Genomic DNA, 23,237 nt, shown 5'->3' on the forward strand with positions numbered 1-23,237 from the left:
TCCTTTACTAATCAGTGTTTTAGTTTTGGTAAAAAAAAAAAAAATTGCTGTAGTTTTCCTTTAGATCTTAATGAAACCTTTGTCAATAACACATTAACATTCAAGACTCTCTGGTTTTGAGCCCATTGTCGTCATAGTTACAGATGATGTAAACATGTTGCTTACATGTAGCCCACATAAAGAGAGCTCACTCTGCAGCCCTCTCTCTCTCTCTCTCTCTCTCTGTGGGAGCAGTGTGCGGACCCAGGCTTAAAAGCCTCAGGCCGCTTCCTCATGACATCACATGGTTGCAGAATGACTTGTCTTGACATTCATCTGTGAAGCAAGACTTCCTAAACACAGAGCACGGTCACTGCTGTGTTGATACTGAGGGCGGAAAAAGGCTTTACTTTCTGGGGCGTATCATTTGGAAAAGGTAAGACCTTTCCTCCAGTTTGTGGTTTCTTTAAAGATGTGGTTTATGTTAAAGCTAAAAGGAGCTGACTCTGCTAGAAGAAAGAATTAGCCATGAGTTTCTTTTACATGTTATAAAGCAAGGGCCAAAACTTTTCATATTTGTCATACTGTTTATTGAGAACAGTGTGTTTTACTGCACAGGGTCAAATACACGTGATAATACTAAAGGGATTTTATGTGCACTCAAAAAGAAAAAAAAGCCCCATGAGGAAACAGATATGAGTGTTTTTAACCATAGTCATTTCTTAATAGTTTTTGTTTGAATTGTGACATCCAGTCTCTCACTCACCACTAAAACAAACTTTTCCATTTCAAGAGTTTAGTTGAAAATCACTCATCTGCCTCTCAGATGATTGACACTGCAGTCAGTCACTGCAGTCAGTCACTGACTGCAGTGTTTGCTACATATTTAGAATCTCTGACAAGACAGACTGCACCCCAGCTCTGAACAGAACAAACAAAACAAGTACTTCAGAAACCTTGTTTGAGTCATGCAGTCGTGATGGAAACTAAGAGCCGCTGCAGAAGCACAAAGGGAGATGCATTGTACAGTCTGGAATTCAGCTCCTGCAGTCTTGCAGGCATTATGCCATCATGTGTTCTGTATGGCGGGGTATTAAGATAATCTTTTACACTGTGTTTACATACCTTTGTGAGTTGCTTGTTCCAGGCTTATTAGAAAAGGGAAGTACTGTATAGTTTTAACAAGTGTGGTACTGTTGCACTCATGTTCTCATTGTGTGGTTAACTCACCAGTTTTCTCAACCTTCCCACTGCTGCAGTAAGAAGTTTGAAGTTTTTGTTATATTTCTCTCTGTTTCACAGGGGCCTGCGACCTGTTTCAAGAGTATTTACATTATCAGTGATCTCATCATCTGATGCTACTTCTTGTCTCTGTTGTCATGGCGACTTTGAGAGCCTCGGAGCACAGGATACAGGGCCAGTGAGGAGGCCTGATGTCTGTTTCCACTCCTGACTGCCACTGAAGTACATGAGACTTACACACTCAGGTGTCCTTTAAAAAAAAAGAAGAGCCGCAGACATGGAGGAGGAGAGCAGGGTGAATGGCTTCGGACTTAACCCAGAGAGGAGGGGTTCAGACTGGGGTCACATCGCCCTGCTGGATAAGACCAAGGAGTTCTTCCAGACCTGCGACGTGGAGGGCAAAGGCTTCATTAGCCGCACTGATATGAGGGTTAGAAAAGGAGTGTGTGTGTCCTGGGTTTGAGAGGGGATGGAGAGACGAAGGTTAAGAGGACATATGTAAAATCTGCGCACTGTTGAAGCTCCTGCTGTCCAGTTTATTAGGAGGGACTTATTGATGGTTTGATTTTAAGGCTGCAACTAAGGATCTATTATGTCATTTGCAAACTTGTAGCCCTGAGCCCCAACCAATGCTGACTCAAATGACATCACCTGAGGCAGTTTATTGTAATATTGCACTGCTCATGTGAGCCACAGAAGGCTACATACACATTTAACCTCTAAAAAAGAGTTTGATCTCCCCTTTAATCTGCTGTCAATTGATCATTGGGTTGTAGATGAAGCTTATAGATGATCATAAAAGAAATGCCAGTCACAAGGTCAGATAGCTCAAAGCTATGTCTTCATAATGCTCATTTTGTCCAAACAAGCTCTGACGGCAAAGATATGTAAGGTGTACACACACACACACACACACACACACACACACACACACACACACATATATATATATATATATATATATATATATATATATATATATATATAGTTGAATATATATCAACTTATTGTTTCAGCTCCAAATGATATATTTCTTTTAAAAGCATAAGACATTTTCTTTTTTTTTTTTTAGCTTTGTAGACAAACTCATTCTTTAATGTCTCATTATTTCTCTGAAAAAAAATGCATGGATGCTCTTTGAATTCATTAAGCCTCCACTAAGAACAATAGGTCAAGAGGACGTGCATTTACCTGTGGCGCTGTAATGACGATGAATGGCAAGTAGGAGACACTTAGTGTCATGGTTGTCTTTCAATTCTGAGTTTTTTTTTCATGTTATGCCACCGTTGTAGGAGAAGCACTTCACCCACTCACATGCACTGAAACAGTAGCGCCATTGATGGAAATGTTTACGAGTATAGGTGCAGCCCACTCTCACACATATCATTTCACTGGCTGAAATGAGGAACACAAACAGGAACAATGCACACAGACCCTCTTCAAAGCACTAACAACGTCCGAGCTGTGTTGTCAGTTAATGAGGACAGGGCTCTTTTGAGCTTCGTGCCTTTTGTTGCTGTTGTTTGTGTTGAAGGCTTCCAAAAAAAAAAAAAGCTCTGTACAGACACATGAAACAGCCACTTTGTGCTACTGTTTATTCTATGGACGGTGCGCTTGAGTTATAACCACACAGAGAAACATGTCGATCAACTATGTATCTTTTTTTTTTGTGCTGCTGATCATTTGTGTGCAGGTCAGCTCAGTGCAACAGCATTTAAAGATCCTGTGTGTTTATGTTTTCCTGGCAGAGGCTGCACAGAGAGCTGCCTCTGTCTGCAGAGGAGCTGGAGGATGTGTTTGACTCTCTGGATACAGATCGCACTGGTTACCTCACACTGGAGGCATTCTCCTCTGGATTCAGTAGGTTTCCTGCTGTCCAAGGTCTTTAGCTGGCTTCATACGGCTTATTTTGGTCTACACTTCAAACAGCATGTCTATCAAAGCTGGAACAAGCAACATTCAGATATGGTGTATTAGGCAATTTCATGGGAAATTATACACGTGTGTTTCTCTAAAAATGTTGTTTCTGCCTCCCCATGCTGGTCTCCCTCCCCATGCTGGTCTCCCTCAGGTCAGTTCCTGCACGGCCGGAGGATCTCTGTCACTGACGACCAAAATCAGGCCCCCAGCCCCATCTTTAGAGCGAAGGAAGCCCTTTATCAGAGCCAATGGGAAGCCAAGCTGTCAGGAGTTGAGGACGAGGAGGAGAGGCACTTCTGTATGCTGCTGGAGAGCCTGGGGGCCAGTAATGTGTTTGAGGAGTGAGTGTGATCACTACAAGCCCTTATTGAGTGTATATTTATTGTATTTTCTATTACATGCTGCGTAACTCCTGTGATCCAAATGTGACAAGGGGAAACCTGAGATGTCATTTAACCTGGCTCATTTAATCTCCCTCATTGGGGTTTCTGCTCTTCCTGTTCTTCAGTCCAGGCGAGGTGCGCAGTCTTTGGGCCCAGCTCAGGCGAGATGAGCCGCACCTCCTGTCCAATTTCGAGGAGTTCCTGGCCAGGGTCACCCACCAAATAAAAGAGGCCCACCAGGAGAAGAAGGAGATGGAGAGCGCCCTCCAGAGGTAGTTAGACAGAACACACATGCACTCGTGTGCACGCAGGGGGACAAGAGGAAGAGAAGGAATGAATAAGCAAAAGAAAACATTAACCTATGGTGTACAGGAGGGAGAATTAAATAGAAATGCAAGGATTAAAGGAACTGGGTGTTTATTTACTGCGGCCACAGTGACAAAAGGTCAGATTACTCAATTGGTTCCTAAAGTGCTGTACTTTATGTAATATAATGCAAAACCTCTCTCTCATTAGCCACCTAAAGAACGAGTGACTTAATGGTGGCTTTGTGTGTGTGTTTGTGTTCATATTACTGCTCCATGCCGGGTCTGCAGCCTGGGAGTGTTTGCATGGATTTCCCTGTAATTCTCTATAGAACAACTCTTTTGTCCGTGTCAAATGACCACTAATCTGGAGGCACACTCTCGACGTCTGACCACCCTCTGCTGGTGTGGAAACCCAGTAATACATCCAGTAACACACCGATATATCTTCTGTACTGTATATTCACAGCTTTACTTCCATAATATGCAGAGCAACGTGCTTTATGATTACTGAGATGGTGTCAGATTGCAGATGTGTGTGTGTGTTTGTTTGTGTGTGTACACGGGATGTGTTAATGTAATGTAAAATATGCATATGGTAGTTTTCCCATGGCACTGCGTGGTACTGTGTAACGGCTTGTTATTCCTCTAGGCTCTACTAATTGGCTGATTTGGGTCTTAACAATTGTCAGAGGGAATGTAAATACCACTCAGTATTCTTTTAAAAAAAATGAAGCTCTGTGTGTGTGTGTGTGTGTGTGTGTGTGTGTGTGTGTGTGTGTGTGTGTGTGCATGTTAAAGTATTTACCTGTAATTACAGTTACAGAGGGAATAATACACCCTTGTCAGAGGGTGTAAGCTCAGCCTAGACAACAATGCCATTCTGTTCCTACATGTTAGGATATTATGTCACACTGTGGTTTACTACTTGTTACATCCTTAATGTCTAGTACGGTCCCTAATTGCAGGAAGGCTGCAACACATGACAGTGAGATCCGTCATTTATATGAAGAGATGGAGGCACAGATTAAAAATGAGAAAGACCGGCTGCTATTTCAGGTACTCAAAACAAAGCCAAATCATTTCCTGTTTGATGTTTGCACTGTTTTGGCGAGATGTTGAGCCCTGATCACGAGCTGCTCTTTGAACCTTGTGATCTTTAACCTCTTCACCTCCGGGTCATGCAGGACTCTGAGCGTCTTCAGCTGCGCAGCCAGGACCTGGAGCACCAGCTGTTTTCAAAGGAGAGAGAGCTGGAGCAGCTTTTCCAGAAACAGAAAAGGGTGAGTGGACATGCGCAACACGTCCTGACTCACGTTCCATTACAACAACATCCATTCACACAAGATTTAGATTCTATATTCAATTGGAAAATGGCTCGAAAGATCAGATAGATCCATTACGATAAAAAAAAGTCCACATTTGTGGTATTAATCTTTACCTCCTCATCATGTGTGGTGGGGACGGGATTGAAACTGCTCCTTTTCTCCTGACAGACTCTTAAGTACACTCACTCAGCTTTAGTGCATTTTCACCCCTCTCCAGTTAGAGCTCCAGTGCCACGAGCTGAGCAGCGAGAAGCAGGAGAGCCATGTGGAGAACGTCAAGCTGAAGATGACCAACGACGAGCTGTCCCGGGCGCTGGAGAGCACCAGCCAGGAGCTGTCACTGGCCCAGGAGCAGCTGACCATGCTGCAGGAGCAGGCCGCCCGGCTGCACCAGGAGAAAGAGATGTGGGTATACACACACTCACTTCACATATCTATCTCCAGTATTGTTTGTATTAACGTTAATCTAAGAGTGTTTCCTCACCGCAGTTAATTCCTGACTACGTCTAATCCTATCCGTAACCCTACACCAAGCTTTAACTTTAAATAAACCCTTAAAGAAGGGACCACCAGGTTTTCAACACTGAAACACACACTCACTTGTATTCGTACTGAGAATTGGGTGTTTCTGTCTGGTTTCAGGGAAATGTACAGAGTAACTGAGGGACTGCAGAGAGAAAAGCAGAGTCTCATGAAGCAACTTGATCTCCTCAGGTATGATGAGGTCATTCCGCGAGCGCCTGTCTTTTTAGCGTCTGGTTGAGTCTCTAATTGGCAAACTTCACAAATCAGATTCCAAAGTAAGTTAAAGGATTTTCAGAGACTCAGGTGGGGCAGGTATAAGACACCTTTTACCCTTCTCAGTGTGTGTTTTCATTAAAAAGATTCCAACTTTCTTCTCCCCTCTTTTATTTCAGAGAGATGAACAAACATTTAAAAGATGAGCGGGACATATGCTGCGGTGTGGTAAGTCGATGCTGTTTTATGTAACAGTGGTTATCTATTATGGCATTACATGACTGATTTAAAAAAAAAAAAAAGCTGTGTAACACATCCCCTTTTGTTTAAACAAGCCTCGAACATCACTCAGAAAGAAGCAGAAGCAGAGAGCGGGCCTCTCCAACATATTTGATGACACCAGCCAGCCGGCAAAAAGGTGACTCATTCATCATCCCTGCACTCTTTTTAACCCAAATCAGCCCTGTCACATTGTTTCCTGTGTGTCAAAGAAGAATTTCCTCTTCGGTGTGATGTGAAAATTATGTATCAAAGGAGGAAAAACAGAGGATATCTGATTTTATACACTTCCAAAGATCTACTAAATTAACACAATAGCTTAGATAACACTAAAATCGGAAACATTTGAGCGCTTAAGCCTCCAGATGAAGTGAATTGATCCAGTATATCCTCTGTTTCTCCCCTGTTTCCAAAGAGCCCCACTGTTGGTGGATGGGTCCTACCAGTCTCTGGAGGCCTTGCCTATAGAGCACCTTCAAATCGTGTTTGTTGCTTCCTCCTCCTGTAGTGAGGATGACACCACCACCAACACTACCCCCTCCTCCACCACCACCACCACCACCCCTGTTAGCGCCCCTGCATGTCAACAACGCCCTGCAGCAAAGAAGAACTCCGGCTTAGCCAACGGCTACACTAGCTCTGCTCCCAAAGCGCACGATGTGAAGGCAAGAGCCAAAAAGTCACCCAGCAAGATGGCTCCCGCCAAGAGAGTGACGGGCAGAGAAAGAGGGAAGAAAGTGGAAATTGGGAAGAAGACGGCGGTAGAAGATGAGGTGTTGGACGCCCCTCCAGATGGGTGGCCCCTTCGTCGAGTCATCTCCATCGAGGAGGATCACCTACCTCACCTTCTCCAAGGCGGGCCCCAGCCCTTAATGCACCAACTCAGTGAGGAGGAAGACGAGGAGGACGATGAGGAGGAAGAAGAAGCAAAGAGCGACGTTGAATCTAGTGTTGTCATGGCAGCAGACCTCTCTGCCACCCCAACTTACAGTCATGTTTCAGTGTTGGCGGAAGCATCTCCGGCGAGGAAATCCCACCATGCCCGAGCAAAAAAGACGCCCACATCCCCAAGAGGACAGCCTCTGGGGAAGGAGACTCAGCAAGTTGGTCCACAGCTTTGGTGCTTTCAAGTGACACAAAACAATCTTGAATTTATGAGTACAGATAAAGAGCAATTCATTTACAGAGTGTGATCTGAACAAAAATGTTGATCTCTCTCCCTCGCCTGTGTTTTATCATCATCAGAAGACAAAAGAAGCAGCTCTGTTTGCCCCGGACCGTCTGTTTAAGGTGGTCCTGGTGGGCAACTCCAGCGTGGGGAAGACATCCCTGCTGCGCTCCTTCTGTGAGGGCCGTTTCCTCCCTTCCACCACTGCTACTGTGGGTGAGAAGAAAGACACTGTAATTTTTGCATTGTACAGGAACGTGTCAGAGGCTGTTTTGAACAAATGTGAATGCCATGTGTGTGTGTGTGTGTCTGTCTGTGTGTGTTTGTGGAAGCTAACACAGGAGAGGGCGACTTAGTATCACATGAAAGGGCTTGTAAAGTCACAATGCCTTGTCTAAGAGCCCTGGCACACATTGTACAGCAGCTTATGTCACTTCTGATGAATTTTTCCCCTCGCTTTCATCTTTCCCAAGCCGCACTCGCGCCTTGTTATCTCCACGTTGTTCAACCTTTCTCATCTGAAATGGGGCCCAGTCAGTATCACACCTCGCTGGGGCCCCTTGTGGACATTTTTTGTCTTGGTTGCTCTGTCAAAAACAATTACTGTAATCAAATTTAAGTTGAATACAGGAAATGTAGCCACATATATTTAAAAAAAACCCTCTACTCAAAAATGACCAATTAAGCCTGGTTTTATCAGCGGTATGATGATCTTTGTTGTGTCTTGATCAGGTATTGACTACAGTGTGAAGACATTAACCCTGGACAATATGCAGGTAGCCATGCAGCTTTGGGACACAGCAGGTCAAGAGAGGTGAGTTGTGTCTTATTCTTTAGATGGAGAACAACTGGACCTTTTAACCCAACAGTTCACTGAGAAAATAAACTCAAAATAATCATTAAAATTCTCCTTAACTATTGTTAAAATTGCTACAAGGACACAGAGTATGAATAACATAATATCCTGTACCTCAAAAATAGACTTATATATTTTAACTATACTTACATTTTTCACTGTACTACTTTTAAGTGTATAATTGCTATTGTGTAGGTACAGTATACCGATGGGTGACAGAACTTTAAGTGTATTTTTAATGTTTGTGTATCCAGTCGTTCCGGGTGCTGATGTTTGAACCCTGTCGTTGATGCAGGTACCGCAGCATAACCAAGCAGTTCTTTCGCAAAGCAGACGGTGTGGTGGTGATGTACGACGTCACCGTGGAGGAGAGCTTCGGGGCCGTGCGACCCTGGCTCACCAATGTTCAGGTCTGACCTTTGACCCAAGCTGGGAGATTGTTGTGGTTTATTTATCAAACATGGACCTGTTTTTAATTTTACTTTTAACTTGTAGTGCTGAACATTAATCGAACATTTTAATTATCCATAGAGCCAACAAAGGTTCAAATTCTTACCAAAATCTTAAAGGAGCACTTCACTGAGTTTACATGACAAAGCCATGCTGCTGAGTTGTATTGTGGGAAGTGTAGGATCCAGTGATTTTGGACATGGCTCTTTCAGGAAGCTGCAGGAGAAGGGATCCCCATCCTCCTTCTGGGCAACAAAATGGACATGGATGGAGACAGAGAGGTGTCATTTAAAGAAGCTGAGCAACTGGCTTATGTGAGTTTACCTCAAAGCTCATGGATGATTGACCTATAATGATTTTTCTGCATTTTTATTGCTTTCTGCTTTCACATAAAATCCTTTCAAGTGCAGTGGAGTACCGCCACCTTGTTGAGTCTAAGAGAAAATGACTGCAACACCACTGACATCGCTTATGTTGTTGATTCAGGACATCCTGTCAAATTCTTTTGTAATCCTAACACAAAGATGTAATTATTGACAGCTCTATCTGGTCTTTGTCTACATATCCTGTGCAGGAAAACAAGGTGATGTTCTTTGAGGTCAGTGCCTACACAGGCAAGAATGTGATAGAGTCCCTGACGCACCTGGCCAGGTAAGATCACAGTCAGTGCCTATTATAACAGTAGATGTCAAGAAACAAACCATTCAGACGATCATCAAATACATGATAAAACTACTGAGGGGTAGATGGTCTTTTGAATTTACAACCTTCTGTCAGGAAACTGAGATATGGTGGTAACACCGCTGGCTCACGCAGTGTCCTCTCTCTCTCTCTCTTTCTCTGTCTTTACTCAGAGTGTTAATGGAGCAGGAAGACACGGTGAGAGAAACAACAGTCATCCTCAGCGCTCAGCCCGTGAAGAAGAAAGCCTGCTGCAAGTGAAGACACACTGACTAATGAGAAAAAGCTAAAAACTTTGAAAGAAATCTACTCTGGATGACTCCTGGACAGTGGGTTTGCAGTGTTTGAAGACAACAGTGAAATCAGTATTGAAACCGAGTCTGCACCAAAGCCCGGAGATGCTGTGCACGTTGAAGTGGACATGAAGGGTTGGTGCTGCGCATGTGAACAAACTGCTGTCAAGCTTAAATGATGAAGCTCAGAGGACGAGCTTATCTAAAGTGGAAATACGGTGCGTGACAATTTCCTGTGAGTAATGCTGTGTTGCCAAATCACAGTAGTGCTGTCTTAAAGATTTATAGTCAAAATATTTCAATAACAACCTTCACCCATGAGAAAAATCATAAATGTGCTACAGGCTTTTCATAAGTGAATGTTAGCTTTAAAGTCTTAATTTCTCTGTATCTGGTGTAGAGTATGTTATGTAGTTACCTTTTGTTGAACTACACTAAAATAAATTATTTGGAATTCATTGAAATAGTAGTTTTAAATGACAATCATGTAACAACAAATCCAACTTGATTCTCTGACATTTTATTCATCATCACGTTCTTTTTTTCATATTCTTTGTCTGGTCCTGAAAACAAAGTATTTCATGACATATTGCATCTGTGTTTGTTACTGTTCTGAGGCATTGTTCTGTTTTTACTCTGGCACCAAAGTACAGTTGTTCTGAATTATCCTCAATTAAAGAAATAAATTAATTACATTTCATCTTTCTGCAATCAATGAAGCAAAAAAAAAAAAATTCACATGCAAATAAATAATGGAATAAAACACAATCGATTACTGTACCTTCAATACAATTATACAGTACATAAATCATAAATCTTAACAAATGACTAAAGGAAAAACAGTTAATGACTGTGCTGTAACCCTCTCAACATCACACAGATCAATGCTTCCCCATTAGCTGCACTAACAATATAAAGACTGGTAAATGCTTTCCATTTTATACTCAAAATAATTAAATTCCCAGAAACTAGTGAGAGAAAAAAAATCAAGTTCATTTAGGAGGTTACATTCAACGATGTGCCCGAGTCGATCAAGTTGGTACACGTGATGGCACTATTGCTGACAGATACTTGCCTACTCTGATGACATCACTCAGGTGCTGGCTTAATGGCATCCAATCAGATGCGTCGGGTTGCCCTCGCTGGCCCACTGGAATGCTTGTTGGAGAGCCTGTGCCCTCCCCCCTCTCTAGGATGTGTCCAGAGGGGCTGAGGGAAGGTCCGCACCAGGGCGCTGCTGTTGTTGTTGTTGTTCCTAACGCATTTTATAGTCGTGGGAAATTGCGGCCTCACATAGTTGTCCTTTAAAGTCGAGCTCCAGGGTGAACTCCAGGTCACGCTACAAAAGATAAAACAATGGCCAAGAAATGAACGGCAGAAATATTCACCTTCACACACAACTACAGATGCACTTCAAAGGTATTTAAATCCAGTGGAGGAAAGTAACTAAATACATCCACTCAAGTACTGTACTTTAAGATAAATATAAGGTACTTCTTCTCCACTACTTTATACTTCTACTCCACTTATTTTCCGAGGCAATTATTGTACTCCACTACATTTATCTGAGTCCTGTAGTTACTAGTTACCCTGCAGATTAAGATTCAACATGCAAAACATATGATAAGTTTATGAAACATGATGCTTTTTAACTCAAGTATGAAAAATAGTTAAAATTAGCCCCAATTCGACTCAATGCAAAATTAAAATGCTATTTTTCTTTTGGTGAAGCAAGACAAAGACAATAAGAGTGATATTACATAACATAACATAATAATGTAACATCACATAATAACGTAACGTAACATAATAATATAATAATTTAATGTAATATAATAATATAACATAATGTAATAATGTAACATAAAGTAACATGATAATGTCATGAGACATAACGTAACATGACATAAGATAACATACAGACATACAATACCGCAGTGGTACAAAACAACTGACAGCTAAAATGCTATTTACAGATTAATGTATCTGTAATAATAATCTGGTAACATAATGTAGAATAGTATAATACTTTTAGAAGCCACTTCCTGCATGAGTACTTTTAATTTTGAAACATTTAAATAAAAAAGCCCTTTTTGCTCATGCTACTTTGACTGACACTTACTCTCTTTAAGGCAGAGAGTTAGATTGATACCACTCTCATCTCTGTTTAATAAAAGGCTACAGCCAGCAGTCAGTTATCTTAGCTTAGCACAAAGGCTGGAAACAGAGGGAAACAGCTAGCCTGTCTCTTTCCAAAGGTAATTTCCATTTCTACATTGTGGTATTTCTACTTTTATTTAAGTATATCTGAGTACTTTCTATAACATTATTTAAATCTAAACCATTGAGAATTTTGTGCCGGTCTTTGGTGATTCTTACCACATTCTTCTCATTGGGCCTGACAGTAATACTGCCAAAGATCTCCTCTCCTTTCTTGACAGTTAAGTAGTCCTCTAAGTAAAACACTGTCTGCTTCCAGTGTGTGCTGGGAGCGTCTGGAGCTAAGGATAGGTTGGAAATAGTGGAAGGAAGAAGAAGAGAAGCAAAAAGGAGGAATGTATGTGCAGGAAGAAGAAAGAAACAGGAAAAGGAATAACAAAGATGACGATATAGAGAGGAGAGAAGGTGAAAGGTGTTTAAACAGGAAAGAGGTAAAGCAGAGAGGTGCAGAAATGGGGAAAGAGGTAGGAAAGAGGCATTAAGGGGGAAAGATTTACAAAACAGTTCTGATAGGCACTAAAGTGCCGTGGGCATGTTAACGTGGAATAAATTTCACAACAAAGCAACTGAAATTTACTCAGCCAGTGGGAGAAACACAGGCTTACAGGACAGTACTCCTTCAGTGATGCTCAGCCTCAGGCCCAACAGACTCAGCCAAACATAGAACCTCCCCTACACTGTATTATGTAAGCACTGGATGTATGAATGTATTAACATAAGCTTACATAACAGCTTTGCTACTTTCTCTATTATAGGCGTCCTCGACGCCTTGTTACCAGGAGTGCTTGGTGATTCCGTCGGTGCAAACACAGGGATGGCTCATGTAACACCAGCAGAGTGTAGCCAAGAGCTAGAATGAAGTGCAGGCACCTCCTTTCCATAGACGCTGATTTACTGCTCAGAATACTTGTGCTCAAGAAATTTGGAAGCTTGCTGGACATGAGAGTGGGCCAGAATGTGAAAACTAAATTTACCAGTTGCTCCCTTCATGCACTTTTCTGTAGTGTTATATAAATGCCTGCATTTACTTATGTCTTCTCTCATCAAAGCTTAGTGTTAACCGAAGTAATAAAGACATTTTATTCTATTTTCTCACTTACTTTAGTGGCAGCCATGAAGGTATTTTTGTTTTATTTGCTCAGGTTTTGATATTTCTGTTTCATTGAACAGAAAGTAGTTCCGATCAAAATTATCTTATTTTGAAAGTTACATGTTTTCAGTGTTATACTTTCTGTTTTTCCACATTTCATAAAAATATCATTAATATACACAGTATATATATATATATATATATATATATATATATATATATATATATATATATATATATATATATATATATATATTGTTACTGTGGCAGTAGATGTTTTATGTTCTCCTATGAAAAGAAATGTCCAGTGTTTTTCAGTGTTTTCCATTTAGATTTAAACTGACTGTGTTGAACTTTTGCTTCTGCTTTGCTTCCTCTTTTCATTCTGGACATTTTCCCGGGAGGGCACAGAGAGTATTTATGTAAGAGTGACCCTGTGAATGTGGTTGTGTTTCTCTACAATTGCAAGGAGGTTATGCTGTTGCTGTAAAGTCCTGAAAGACAAGCCTGGGAAGTGTGATCCTAGTCCATTATATAGTACAATGCAAAGTTAGACCTCCATTGTGTGAGGGTGGTGACAGAAATATCAGAGACAGAACGTGAGAAAGTCTGTGACTTTTACTACATGTGGGGATTAGTGAAAAAAAAAAGTTTTTGTTATAATTTGCGTGAACCAAACCTTTAAGAGTGGCTGAGGAAACAGTGGGTATATAATGAAGTTATGGCTGTGGTCTAGCCTCACCAGTGGAAAAGCCAGTCTTCTTGTGACACTTGGTGAACTCGATGTTGAAATAGGTGACCAGGGCATGGACATAATCGTTGCGTTGAATCTGCAGACAGAAGGCTGAGGTGAAGGACAGGTCCTCTGGCTTCACAGTGTAGATGTCCACTTCCTGGGAAGAAAATGCTATGTTATTTTATTTCACAAAGAATCATTAATTAACCCTGTGGGAGTAACAATGTAACATAAAACCACACACACACACAAGTTGTCACCCCCATTTGCCAGCTCTCACACACAGGCAGTACATGTATATGTCAGTCCTTCTTGATTATTCATCATGATTATTCTATGTGTGTGTGTGTGTGTGTGTGTGTGTGTGAAAGCCCACAGGTTGAATCACGGCTGGCAAATGAAGCCTGCTCACAGTACACATGCTGTGTGGGTGTCCTCCCTCAAGCCTACAAGGGAGGGAGGTTTTGTGTGTGTGTGTGTGTGTGTGTGTGTGTGTGTGTGAGAGTGAGTGAGTGAGTGAACAGCGTCTGTGTATTTGCTCGTGTCTACATCATGATTATGGCCACGAATTTAAATATCACATTTTGTTACCTGCCAAACATCACACTGGGTACAAATAGGAGAGGAGCAGATGTGTCTCTGCTCTGCATGTAGATGATGTTGTATTTAAGAAGATGTGAGGGGTGGGGGTGGGGGGGCTTGTTACTGCAACCTGTTCATCATGCCTTGCCTATCGGTCTGCGGATCGCTTGGCCATGTGGCGTCAGCATGACAGATTGTGATTTAACACCTCTGTCCTTTCCAATGATACCAGGCCAGCATCATACACAGCAAATTGTGGGAGGGGAGGAAAAAAAAAGTCCCTGGGAGTGACTTTGTAATTTTAGTGTGATAGGAATGAGTGGCAGTTTGATTTAAGATGGGGTGAAGTGGCTGGCAGCGAGGGGAAAGGGTAAATAAGCCCTGAATACATGCATGTGAAAGAAATGGAGGCAGCAAGAATTAATTTTCAGACGGTGCGTGTCACTAACTCAGAAGGAACCCGCCCTGCGACCTGGCAAATAAGTCACCTTTTTGAACACAAAAGGAACCCTCCTGCTTATCCGAGTGATGGAGAGCCCATTTCATTCTCGCTGGTGACTCAACGCCTGCTCTCCCGTGACATTTCACCATCACATCGCGCGGAGGGAGACACAGAGTGAGACCTCCCCGTCTGCGCGGACCAGTGAGGCATGACATCGCTCAAATCAGAGAATGTGACAGAAGATGAAGGGTAAGAAGAAGTGAGTGATTAAGAAGGAAATGGTGAGAACTGAGATGACAAAATGACGCGAGAAAGAAATAGGAAGAAGGGGAAATGAAGATAACGGATCCTCGAAATAGGACAGCATGAAGCATAAAGCAGAGGGAAGGAGCAGTGGGGGAGGAAAAGCAATGAAAAGAGAGGTAAAAGGTGGAAGGGACAAACAAAAAAGCTATCACCTCCCTGAATGCTCTTATCCTCTGTTCATTTGGGAGATAAAAGACAAGCCACTGTCGTATCTTCAAGCAAGGAAGGAGAGCCACAGACTATTACAGCTCTCCAGAGACCTCTATTATGTACTAGGAAATAGTCTCAGCAGATGGGGAATGCTCAGATGCTTGGGGATTGATAGCTGTCTCTGACTTTATTTTGAAGGGGGGGGGGTTTGTACTTGGTGGAAGAACACAACAGATGAGAAACTTTGCTTGTTTGGATGTGTGCCTCTAGCATGTTGTTTTTTTTTCAAGGTTTAAAACCAGATGGCACGAAAGACAAATACTTGAGGTATACTGTATCTGCTCCATCATGCGTGTACACACAGACTGACCTTTAGGAGGCAGGCGTTGGTCACCACCTGCTTGGGATCTACCACATCCACCAGAGGCTCTTTGATGGCCACGTTGCGAATGCAGCTCATGTCAAAGCCGTACACGTTCTCCCACCCTGCGCGCGCACACACACACACACACACACACACACACACACAATCAAAAACATCTGAAGTACAGCTACTCATGAGAATACACATACAAACAGAATGGGTTTTATGGGGTTTTTTCTTTTTGATTTTTCTTTTTTTTCTTTTTTTATTTGCAAAGCTCTGTTCTCTCTGTTCCTGCCAAGCTGTCAGCACAAAAAAAGGTAGCAGAGAACATAAAACAGAACGCTTAACCCCCGCCAAGAAGAGCAGTCCCGCACTCATGCTGTCTTTCTGTCTATCCAGGCCCTGCGTGGAGAAAGACAAGCCCTGCTGAAAATAGACTCTGGCCTCCTCCACCTCCTCCACCATGTCTGGCAGGCTTTTTTTTTTTTTATCATAATTTGGGCTGAAAACACACCAAGCAAGCCTTCCCTCCCCCATTCCCTCTGTCCCTCCACTCCACCTTGCTTTGTCAGGGGGCCAAACACTAAGTCCCTATGATGAGAAGGTGGAAAATGCCACCAACGCAGAGAGAAACTAAAAATAAGAGCGCGAGGGTTTGGGATTGGTGTGAAAGTATATACCTTTGTGTGAACGTCTAGATGTAATGGAACGGGGAGGGCCACCTGTGCAGTGAAAGGAAACTCAGTAGAAGTTGTTGACCCAGATACTCTGTCCACGCACCTTTAATTTTGGTGGTTGGATCTGGATCGCAAGGTTAAGCTCAGCGCTCCTGCCGTGATAGTTATTTGAACACATGGAGCGAGTTTAAGGAAAAGAATGTACTGTTGAATAAACTCGCCCCACTGGTTTAAACACATTTTGTGCTACTTTCTCAAGGGTATGTTTTACACTGGGCTTATATTGGAATTAATGGCTTTATTAATGGTTACCCAGTTGTTGGAGAGCAAAATAGAGCTAATAGAAGAGTGAATATTGGACTTAGATTCATCAGGTGGACAGAAACACGACTTAAAATAAATGCTGTCTGCTGCAAATCTGCCATATCAACTTTATAAAGTGATATCAACCAATTAAAATATGTTAACCTTAATAAATCTATTCCTTACAGTGTATATAACCCTTAATAAGGAATGACTTATCAGTAAGTGGAGCCATTCTTCTCTGTATGTTGATTTCACTTCATCCGCACAATGATCATTAATTATCCACAGCTAAGAGGGGACAGAGTGAGACAGAGACAGAGGAAGGCAATGACTTTGCAAAAAACCTGAAAGCAAACAGCCACAAATCTACAATAACCACTCACAATGAATCTTGAAGTCCTTGTACTGCCTGTCTTCAATGGCTACAACATACAGAGCAGCCCTGTCAGGGAACATCAGGCCTCCAGGTTTCTGAACACAAGAGAAGTTTCAGATATCAATGCCACACTATACAAAAGCCATCCATCATCTTTACTGTTCACACACCTGGAGAGTAATATAAGATCACATGTGCTGAGTTTAAAGCCTGCAGGCAGCTACTGGGCTCAGAAACCAGATCATTCATGTATGACCTCAGCATCTGGGCAGCAGACACATGCAGGCAGGCAGTACAGTAAATCCTCTACTTGATCACTGTCTGGTGTGTTTATGTGTCAAAAGCCTTATTTGTCCAGCCAGCTGAACACACACACACACACATACACACCGAGCCCAGCACCCTCCCCAAGCCTCCAGCAGGAATATCATACCAGCCATTTGTCCCTGGCAAAAATGACGGTGTTGAGCATGGACTCGTAGAAGAGGCAGTAACCCATCCACTCTGAGATGATAATGTCCACCTTCTCCACGGGAAGCTCCACCTCCTCCACCTTGCCCTTGAAGATGGTAATGACTGCAATGTGGAGAGCCACAAAACAGCAAGCGCAAAAAATGACTTCACGGCATCTTCATCGCATTAATGGAGACCGGACAATGACTCTATTCACAGATCACAGTGTTTTTGTGCCTTGAGATTTCTGTAAATTCGCACAGCTCAATTACTGCGCTTATCTTGTGTCTAAGTGTTTTATTTATGTATGCATTTTCTTTGTCTTGTTTGCTGTTTTGTCTCTTTTACCCATGAGCTGGAGACACAAGGAGGGCTGTCGAAATAAACAGATGTAACACACTGAATTTGTGGAACTACTGCATTCCACATTAATATGCTCTGCAGGTTTCTGTTATGTTATTTGTGAAAAATGTATGTATACATACTGAAGAATTATATATTTGATAAGCTTTGATGCTAATATTAAGGCAGTTAAAAAACACTGTCTCTGCACAGGTGGCCACACAGTTTTACCACCATGTGGAAGAAAAACCCATGCGAACATTTTGCAGTCATGTTTGTTGTAAACTGGCTCATTCTCAACCTTCAACAACTTAAAGATCACCATGTTTTTCACTTCTTTATCGCTAATTAATAACAAGTACTGCATCTAATTTGCTTGGATTTTCAATGGCTGATTATAATTTGCAGTCATAATTGCATAAATCATGGTCTGATTTGGCATTTGAGTTTTAATTCTTGTATGTATTTCTGAGCTCATTAGCTAAATGCCTGAATTGAAAATTTAAATGATCAAACAAAAACCTGTCTAATGGCAAATTTGCAGGTTATGAAACCAACCATCTGTTGCAAGTCCTCCATCTGTGAAGTTCAGGGTGGCATTTTACAATGGTAATCAGCCCCACTGAGGGGGATTCTGACTGATGGCAGAGATTATGCTTATTTGACATCGAGCTGCCAGTTAACCATCAGAACTGCGACTAATGTTGTCGGGTGTGACGGTAATGATGGAAATATGCTGATTTTTCATGCTGCTTCTAATCCAGATGCCATTGCACTGCTTGGCGTTCAGACAGATGGATATAAGATATATTGTAGTAATGGAAAACCATTTAAACTTACCATTGTGTAGGTGGTTCGACTTGATAATCTTCTCTGAGTATTCAGATATACTTGAACATTCTATCTGTAGGCGAAAAAAAAAAAAGAAATTTCCTTGTCAACAGGGGTGACCAGCAGGATGTTATCTACCATACTCCCTCCCCCTGTATATATATATATATATATATATATATATATATATATATATATATATATCGGTTCACCTTTAGGGTACTGGAGGACAAAATTTAATCAAACCCTGATAATCCATCTAAACATTTATGTCCCTGGTCGCCCATTGCACACCCTGTGCCAGATAAAAACTAATAAATCATCTTGCTCTCCCATGCATAAGTGTAATACAGTATATGAATCATACATAACTGGGGGGGACACTGCCAGTAATGTAAAACCTGTGACTTGCAGCCCTGCTCTAAGGGGAGCCAGATGTCTCTTATTGCCTCTGTGTCTAAGATTGTCTGAGAGAGATTACCAATTTCTGGACTAGACTAGTGATTGGCCCTTAGGAGAAATTTTAAAAAACATAGTTTGTGTCTGACATAGGGAAGGAAAGGCCGCTGACAACAGAGATATGATATTATCATTGGAGACTGAATGGGTGTGCGGCTTTTTGCTCTTATAATGACTCAAAGAAAAGCAGAGACTGACAGATGATTAAGGTGAAGTATTTGTTTCTGTCAAAAGGCTGCATTTTTCTGTCTCACCCCGTACACGTGTTTGGCGCCAGCATTGGCCGCAAACATAGACAGGATCCCCGTTCCACTCCCAACGTCCAGGACAATTTTATCCTTGAACACATGCTTGTTGTGGTACATCGCATTCCGGTAGGTCAGCGTCCGCACCTCGTCTTTCAGCATCTCCTGTTCAAAAATGGAGGCAGAATTGAGATATCACAACTGTGATGCATTATGATGCATCGATTTTTCACATGCAAACTTCTATAGATTCTATACTGAACTGGTATAGACTACCCAAAGAAAAGTCTGACTCATAAAAATGCTCAAAGGAATATATAATACACAAAATGTTACACAACGAACATACAAATCTGTATATATTATGCAAAAAAGTGGGCAGTTGTAAAGTTCCCTCAGTATGTAAACACATTTTTGTCATGCATAGTGAGGTAGCAAAGGCAGTATTTAGGCCAAAAGCCTGTGTGACAGTGACAGAGCTTCTTGAAATAGACAGGAGTACAACGCAAAGCCTTTGAAGCCTTTGGGGACCGCCTGATATCCATCTCCCCGAGCCCTTTCACACATCCCACTTTCACGTCTTTCTTGCGTTGCACTCCTCTAATCAGGGCACTCTCTTTGTCTGCAAGCAGACAAAAACCTGACCCACATGCTAAATATGGACTCTACTTAAAAAGGTCTATACGTCCCCAAACTTTTCCACCACCACCCTTTCGCAGATCAAGGTCATTAGCTGGGTTATAGCGCTACAATCTTATTGAGCGGCTGACTGTAAACGACTGTAAAAGACAGACGCAGATTACTTTCATTTATGGAGCGTTGTGAGGACTGCCACAGTACATCTGATGTCCGTAGTGCTAGTTGGTAATGAGTAAGCCTCCTCGTTTGTCAGCTGGGAGACCCTCTCCATCAGCAGCTTTATGTTCCCTCACAAGATATCAATCCTAAAACTTGATGTTTGGTTGTTCTTAAGCAGGCAGCAGCATTCTGTGGTTTATGTTTGGGGCTGATTTTAATTTGAGGGAATAATTTAGTCAGATTTTTTTTAGTTAGGTTTAAATAAAATGAGAGATACTATAAACAACTTTAAACTTCTGGGAGATGTTTGAGTTATGTTTTTGAAGGTGTTTGATTTCATGCTTTGTTAAAACTCGTGTTTGGACAGGAGATTTGAAAACACTGGAGGACTGACAACTCCTCATAGCTTGTATTTTTTTTTTTTTTTTTTGCTTCTCCTGGATGATTGTTTCGTTGTTTTTCTGCACTTGTTTGGGATTTAACTTGGCTTGTGTACTCTTACTTTACGAACCGATTTTCAGATCTAGCGAACTGAGGATTTGGAATCAAGTATCTGCGTGCATTCACTTCTCAGCTAAGGGTAAAAAAATCATCTCTGCCAGATAGAAGATTTGGATCGCTACCAAAATCACAACCTGTCTGTTTGTGGGAAATCTGTGCGTGTTAAATGAGCTGAAGTTTTTCACATCTCCTGTTGACAGAAAGCCAGACCCTGGCAAAGTTAAGGAACATCAAGTTAAACAGAACAGGAAGCATCTGGTGTCATATTTTTACTCTAATCATACCAAGCTGCTGCCTGTCAGCCTGGTATGCATACCTCATGGATGCCAAAGTGGGCATAAGAGTCGAAGTAGTAGTCCCGTGATGTCATTTCCTCCGGGCTGAGGAACTTGGCAATCTTGCCTCGACCAGGACAGGTGGACAAGGCTGCTACATGAGGCGTATGAGGGACGCAGGGCACATGGTGGGTAGTAGGCACTGGTTTCGGCAGTGGGGAGGGCTGGGCAGACTGAGAGAGGGGGGATGTGACAGGCTGTTGCCGCTGTTGGGAAGAAAACGACAGAATAAGGGAAGAGTTTGTAGCAGGATTAAGAAATTACACACAACAATGACTTCCAAAGAGAATTAGTTAGGAAAGACTGGGTTTCATGGGAGGAAATTAAGCTGCGGAACTGCAGGGGTTATTTTGAGTGAGTAAACCTCGTTTACGTTACAGAGGCTGAATGAAATGCAAGTGTAAAGGGAACCATACAGTGAAGCAGTCAATAATCCATAAAAGCACAGTCTTTTTTTTAATTACACAGACGGGAGACTTGCTACAGTGTTACTACAGTGTTGGCTACTCCAGGAAGCCGGGCAAAAGGTGCGGGTCCGTTTCAGCACCAGGGACAGCGGACGCGGCTGCCTTCAATGCGTCCATGCATCATAAACCGGTCATTTGACCTCACAGCACATCTTTCGCATGCATCATCTCTATTACTGCAGTTACACGAGTCTGCTCAGATCCCCCGCAACATCTGCAGGACACCGGGACAAGCGCTCTCCTTTGTGTGCACGCCATCCGTGCAAGGTTGATCCTACATGTGGCTGGCATCGCGATAACGTACATATCAATGCTATTCAAGTCAAATGTGTTGTCAAACGTAAAAAGAAGCAGACTGGCAGTGTCCCGGTCCCGCTGTTACCGGGTGCAGGACACCACAAGGTCCCTACCTCCGAGCTGTCCGCCTCCGCCATCTTCCGCCGTAGCAGCAAACAACGCGACGAATGCCTCAGTCCCATGAGAGCCGACGAGATTTAGGCTACAACTCTTCCAAGTGTGCGGAGGGGTCTGGATTCTTTACAGAAACGTGTCAAAAAAAAAAAAATATATATATATATATACACTAAGCCACCGGACTTATGGCTTGAATACGTGTAGAGAGGAAAGTCATAATAAGAAACGCGTGCAGGTTTCACAGTTTCGATCGAATCCAATTCGTCCCCTCAGAAAAGTTGTGAAATTGATTTGCGCCAGGCGAAACGTCCGGTGATCCATACAACACACATCCGATGTGATACAGGTTGTTTCAGTGGGAGGCAGAGCAGTCTATTGGCTGGGGAGGCCGTGCAGCCACTGAAAGGTCGCGGGTTTGATCCCAGCAGGAGTCAGTCCATCCATCCATGAACAGCCCCGACCTGCCCGCACATTTTAAATCTCTGGGCTTAAAGAAAACCATGAAGTGCCAAAAATAAAAAATCAATCAATAAAATAAAAAATAAAGGGCCCCCAGTTGCGCGCTGGAAACAAAAGTCCACCTCTTCTTCTTCTCGCCTACCGCAGCGTTCAGAAACACCTGACGTCGCTCAGCACTGGGAACACTGGAGCGACTCCCGGCTTCGTGCGCGCCGTGGAAAGTCCTTCGCGTAATCCCGACGGGGTTTCCCCACCGAGAAAGTTGAAAGGGGGGAGGGGGGGGGGGGTTCAAACTGTGAGCATGCACCGCAGTTACACACGAAATAGTGACCAAAAAAAAAAAAAAAAAAAAAAAAAATTCATTAAAAAAAAAGAAATCTCCGTTCCCCGCAGAAGAAAGATGCCTCCCACACCACGCGTCCCCACAGAAGCAGAAGCCCAGGCTCCCCGGCAGCCACGGAGCTGCTCAGCCGCTCGCTTATATAACGCAGGTGAAAATAACACAGAACAAAAAAACAAGGCTATGATACTTCATCCATCTGGTGGTACACTTTCCTGAACCACAGCGCAGGCACACATGTACAGCTTTTAGTTTGGCTTGTACCATAGCTATTTCAGAATATAATAATATATATAATAATATAATATTTTAGAATGTTTTTTTTTTTTTAATCCAGGACTGAGGCGACGATATAACCACGACTATCGTCCACTGTTATAAGCCCAATAGGCTAATCAAAAAACAGAGCAAACTCCTGTTGCTTTAAGTTCATTGGTTCAATGAAAATAAACGATCCAATAATATAATGACACTCACAAGGGGGATATAGTCTACATAATGTGTTTTACCTATGACACTTTAAATAGGCCTACATTCTGTTATTGTTTATTCACATTGGTAAATTTTGCAATATATGACTTTATGTAAATGTCCTTGTTACTTGTAACAATGCACTTAATGTAACCTTCTAGGAAAAAAAATAAACTTGACCTCCCCAACAGTTTCACAAAATAGCTTTAGCGTGACTACATTTCCACAATAATGAAAGAACAATTTAG

The 23,237-nt window shown here is 42.3% G+C and overlaps 2 protein-coding genes across 5 annotated transcripts; one reads left to right on the forward strand and one right to left on the reverse strand.

Annotated features, from left to right (window-relative positions):
• Positions 1–139: 139 nt before the first annotated feature.
• cracr2ab (calcium release activated channel regulator 2Ab) lies at positions 140–10,317 on the forward strand. Of its 4 annotated transcripts, none has more exons than XM_071502448.1 (18): positions 140–415; positions 1,282–1,651; positions 2,970–3,081; positions 3,293–3,482; positions 3,650–3,796; positions 4,798–4,888; positions 5,017–5,112; positions 5,375–5,562; positions 5,800–5,871; positions 6,075–6,123; positions 6,231–6,313; positions 6,590–7,277; positions 7,420–7,558; positions 8,075–8,156; positions 8,494–8,608; positions 8,861–8,962; positions 9,223–9,299; positions 9,503–10,317. In XM_071502448.1, exons 2-18 carry the CDS (start codon positions 1,499–1,501, stop codon positions 9,588–9,590), a joined length of 2,472 nt encoding a protein of 823 aa, XP_071358549.1. In that variant the 5' UTR covers positions 140–415; positions 1,282–1,498; the 3' UTR covers positions 9,591–10,317. The 4 variants fall into 4 exon arrangements, 3 of the variants coding, with proteins under 3 accessions (XP_071358549.1, XP_071358550.1, XP_071358551.1); XM_071502449.1 differs by having other exon boundaries at positions 6,683–7,277; XM_071502450.1 differs by lacking the exons at positions 9,223–9,299; positions 9,503–10,317 and having other exon boundaries at positions 8,730–8,963.
• On the reverse strand, positions 10,121–22,639 carry LOC139635286 (protein arginine N-methyltransferase 8-B). The gene is made up of 10 exons (XM_071502451.1): positions 21,716–22,639; positions 20,820–21,044; positions 19,214–19,369; positions 18,510–18,573; positions 17,308–17,450; positions 16,882–16,969; positions 15,519–15,634; positions 13,675–13,825; positions 12,002–12,123; positions 10,121–10,961 (listed from the first exon to the last, which is right to left on the reverse strand). Exons 1-10 carry the CDS (start codon positions 21,782–21,784, stop codon positions 10,878–10,880), a joined length of 1,218 nt encoding a protein of 405 aa, XP_071358552.1. The 5' UTR covers positions 21,785–22,639; the 3' UTR covers positions 10,121–10,877.
• Between the last annotated feature and the right edge of the window lie 598 nt (positions 22,640–23,237).

Source organism: Trachinotus anak, unplaced genomic scaffold, assembly GCF_046630095.1.
Source record: "Trachinotus anak isolate AG129_WGS33_773 ecotype Australia unplaced genomic scaffold, CSIRO_AGI_Tana_v1 ptg000018l, whole genome shotgun sequence".
NCBI lineage: Eukaryota > Metazoa > Chordata > Actinopteri > Carangiformes > Carangidae > Trachinotus > Trachinotus anak.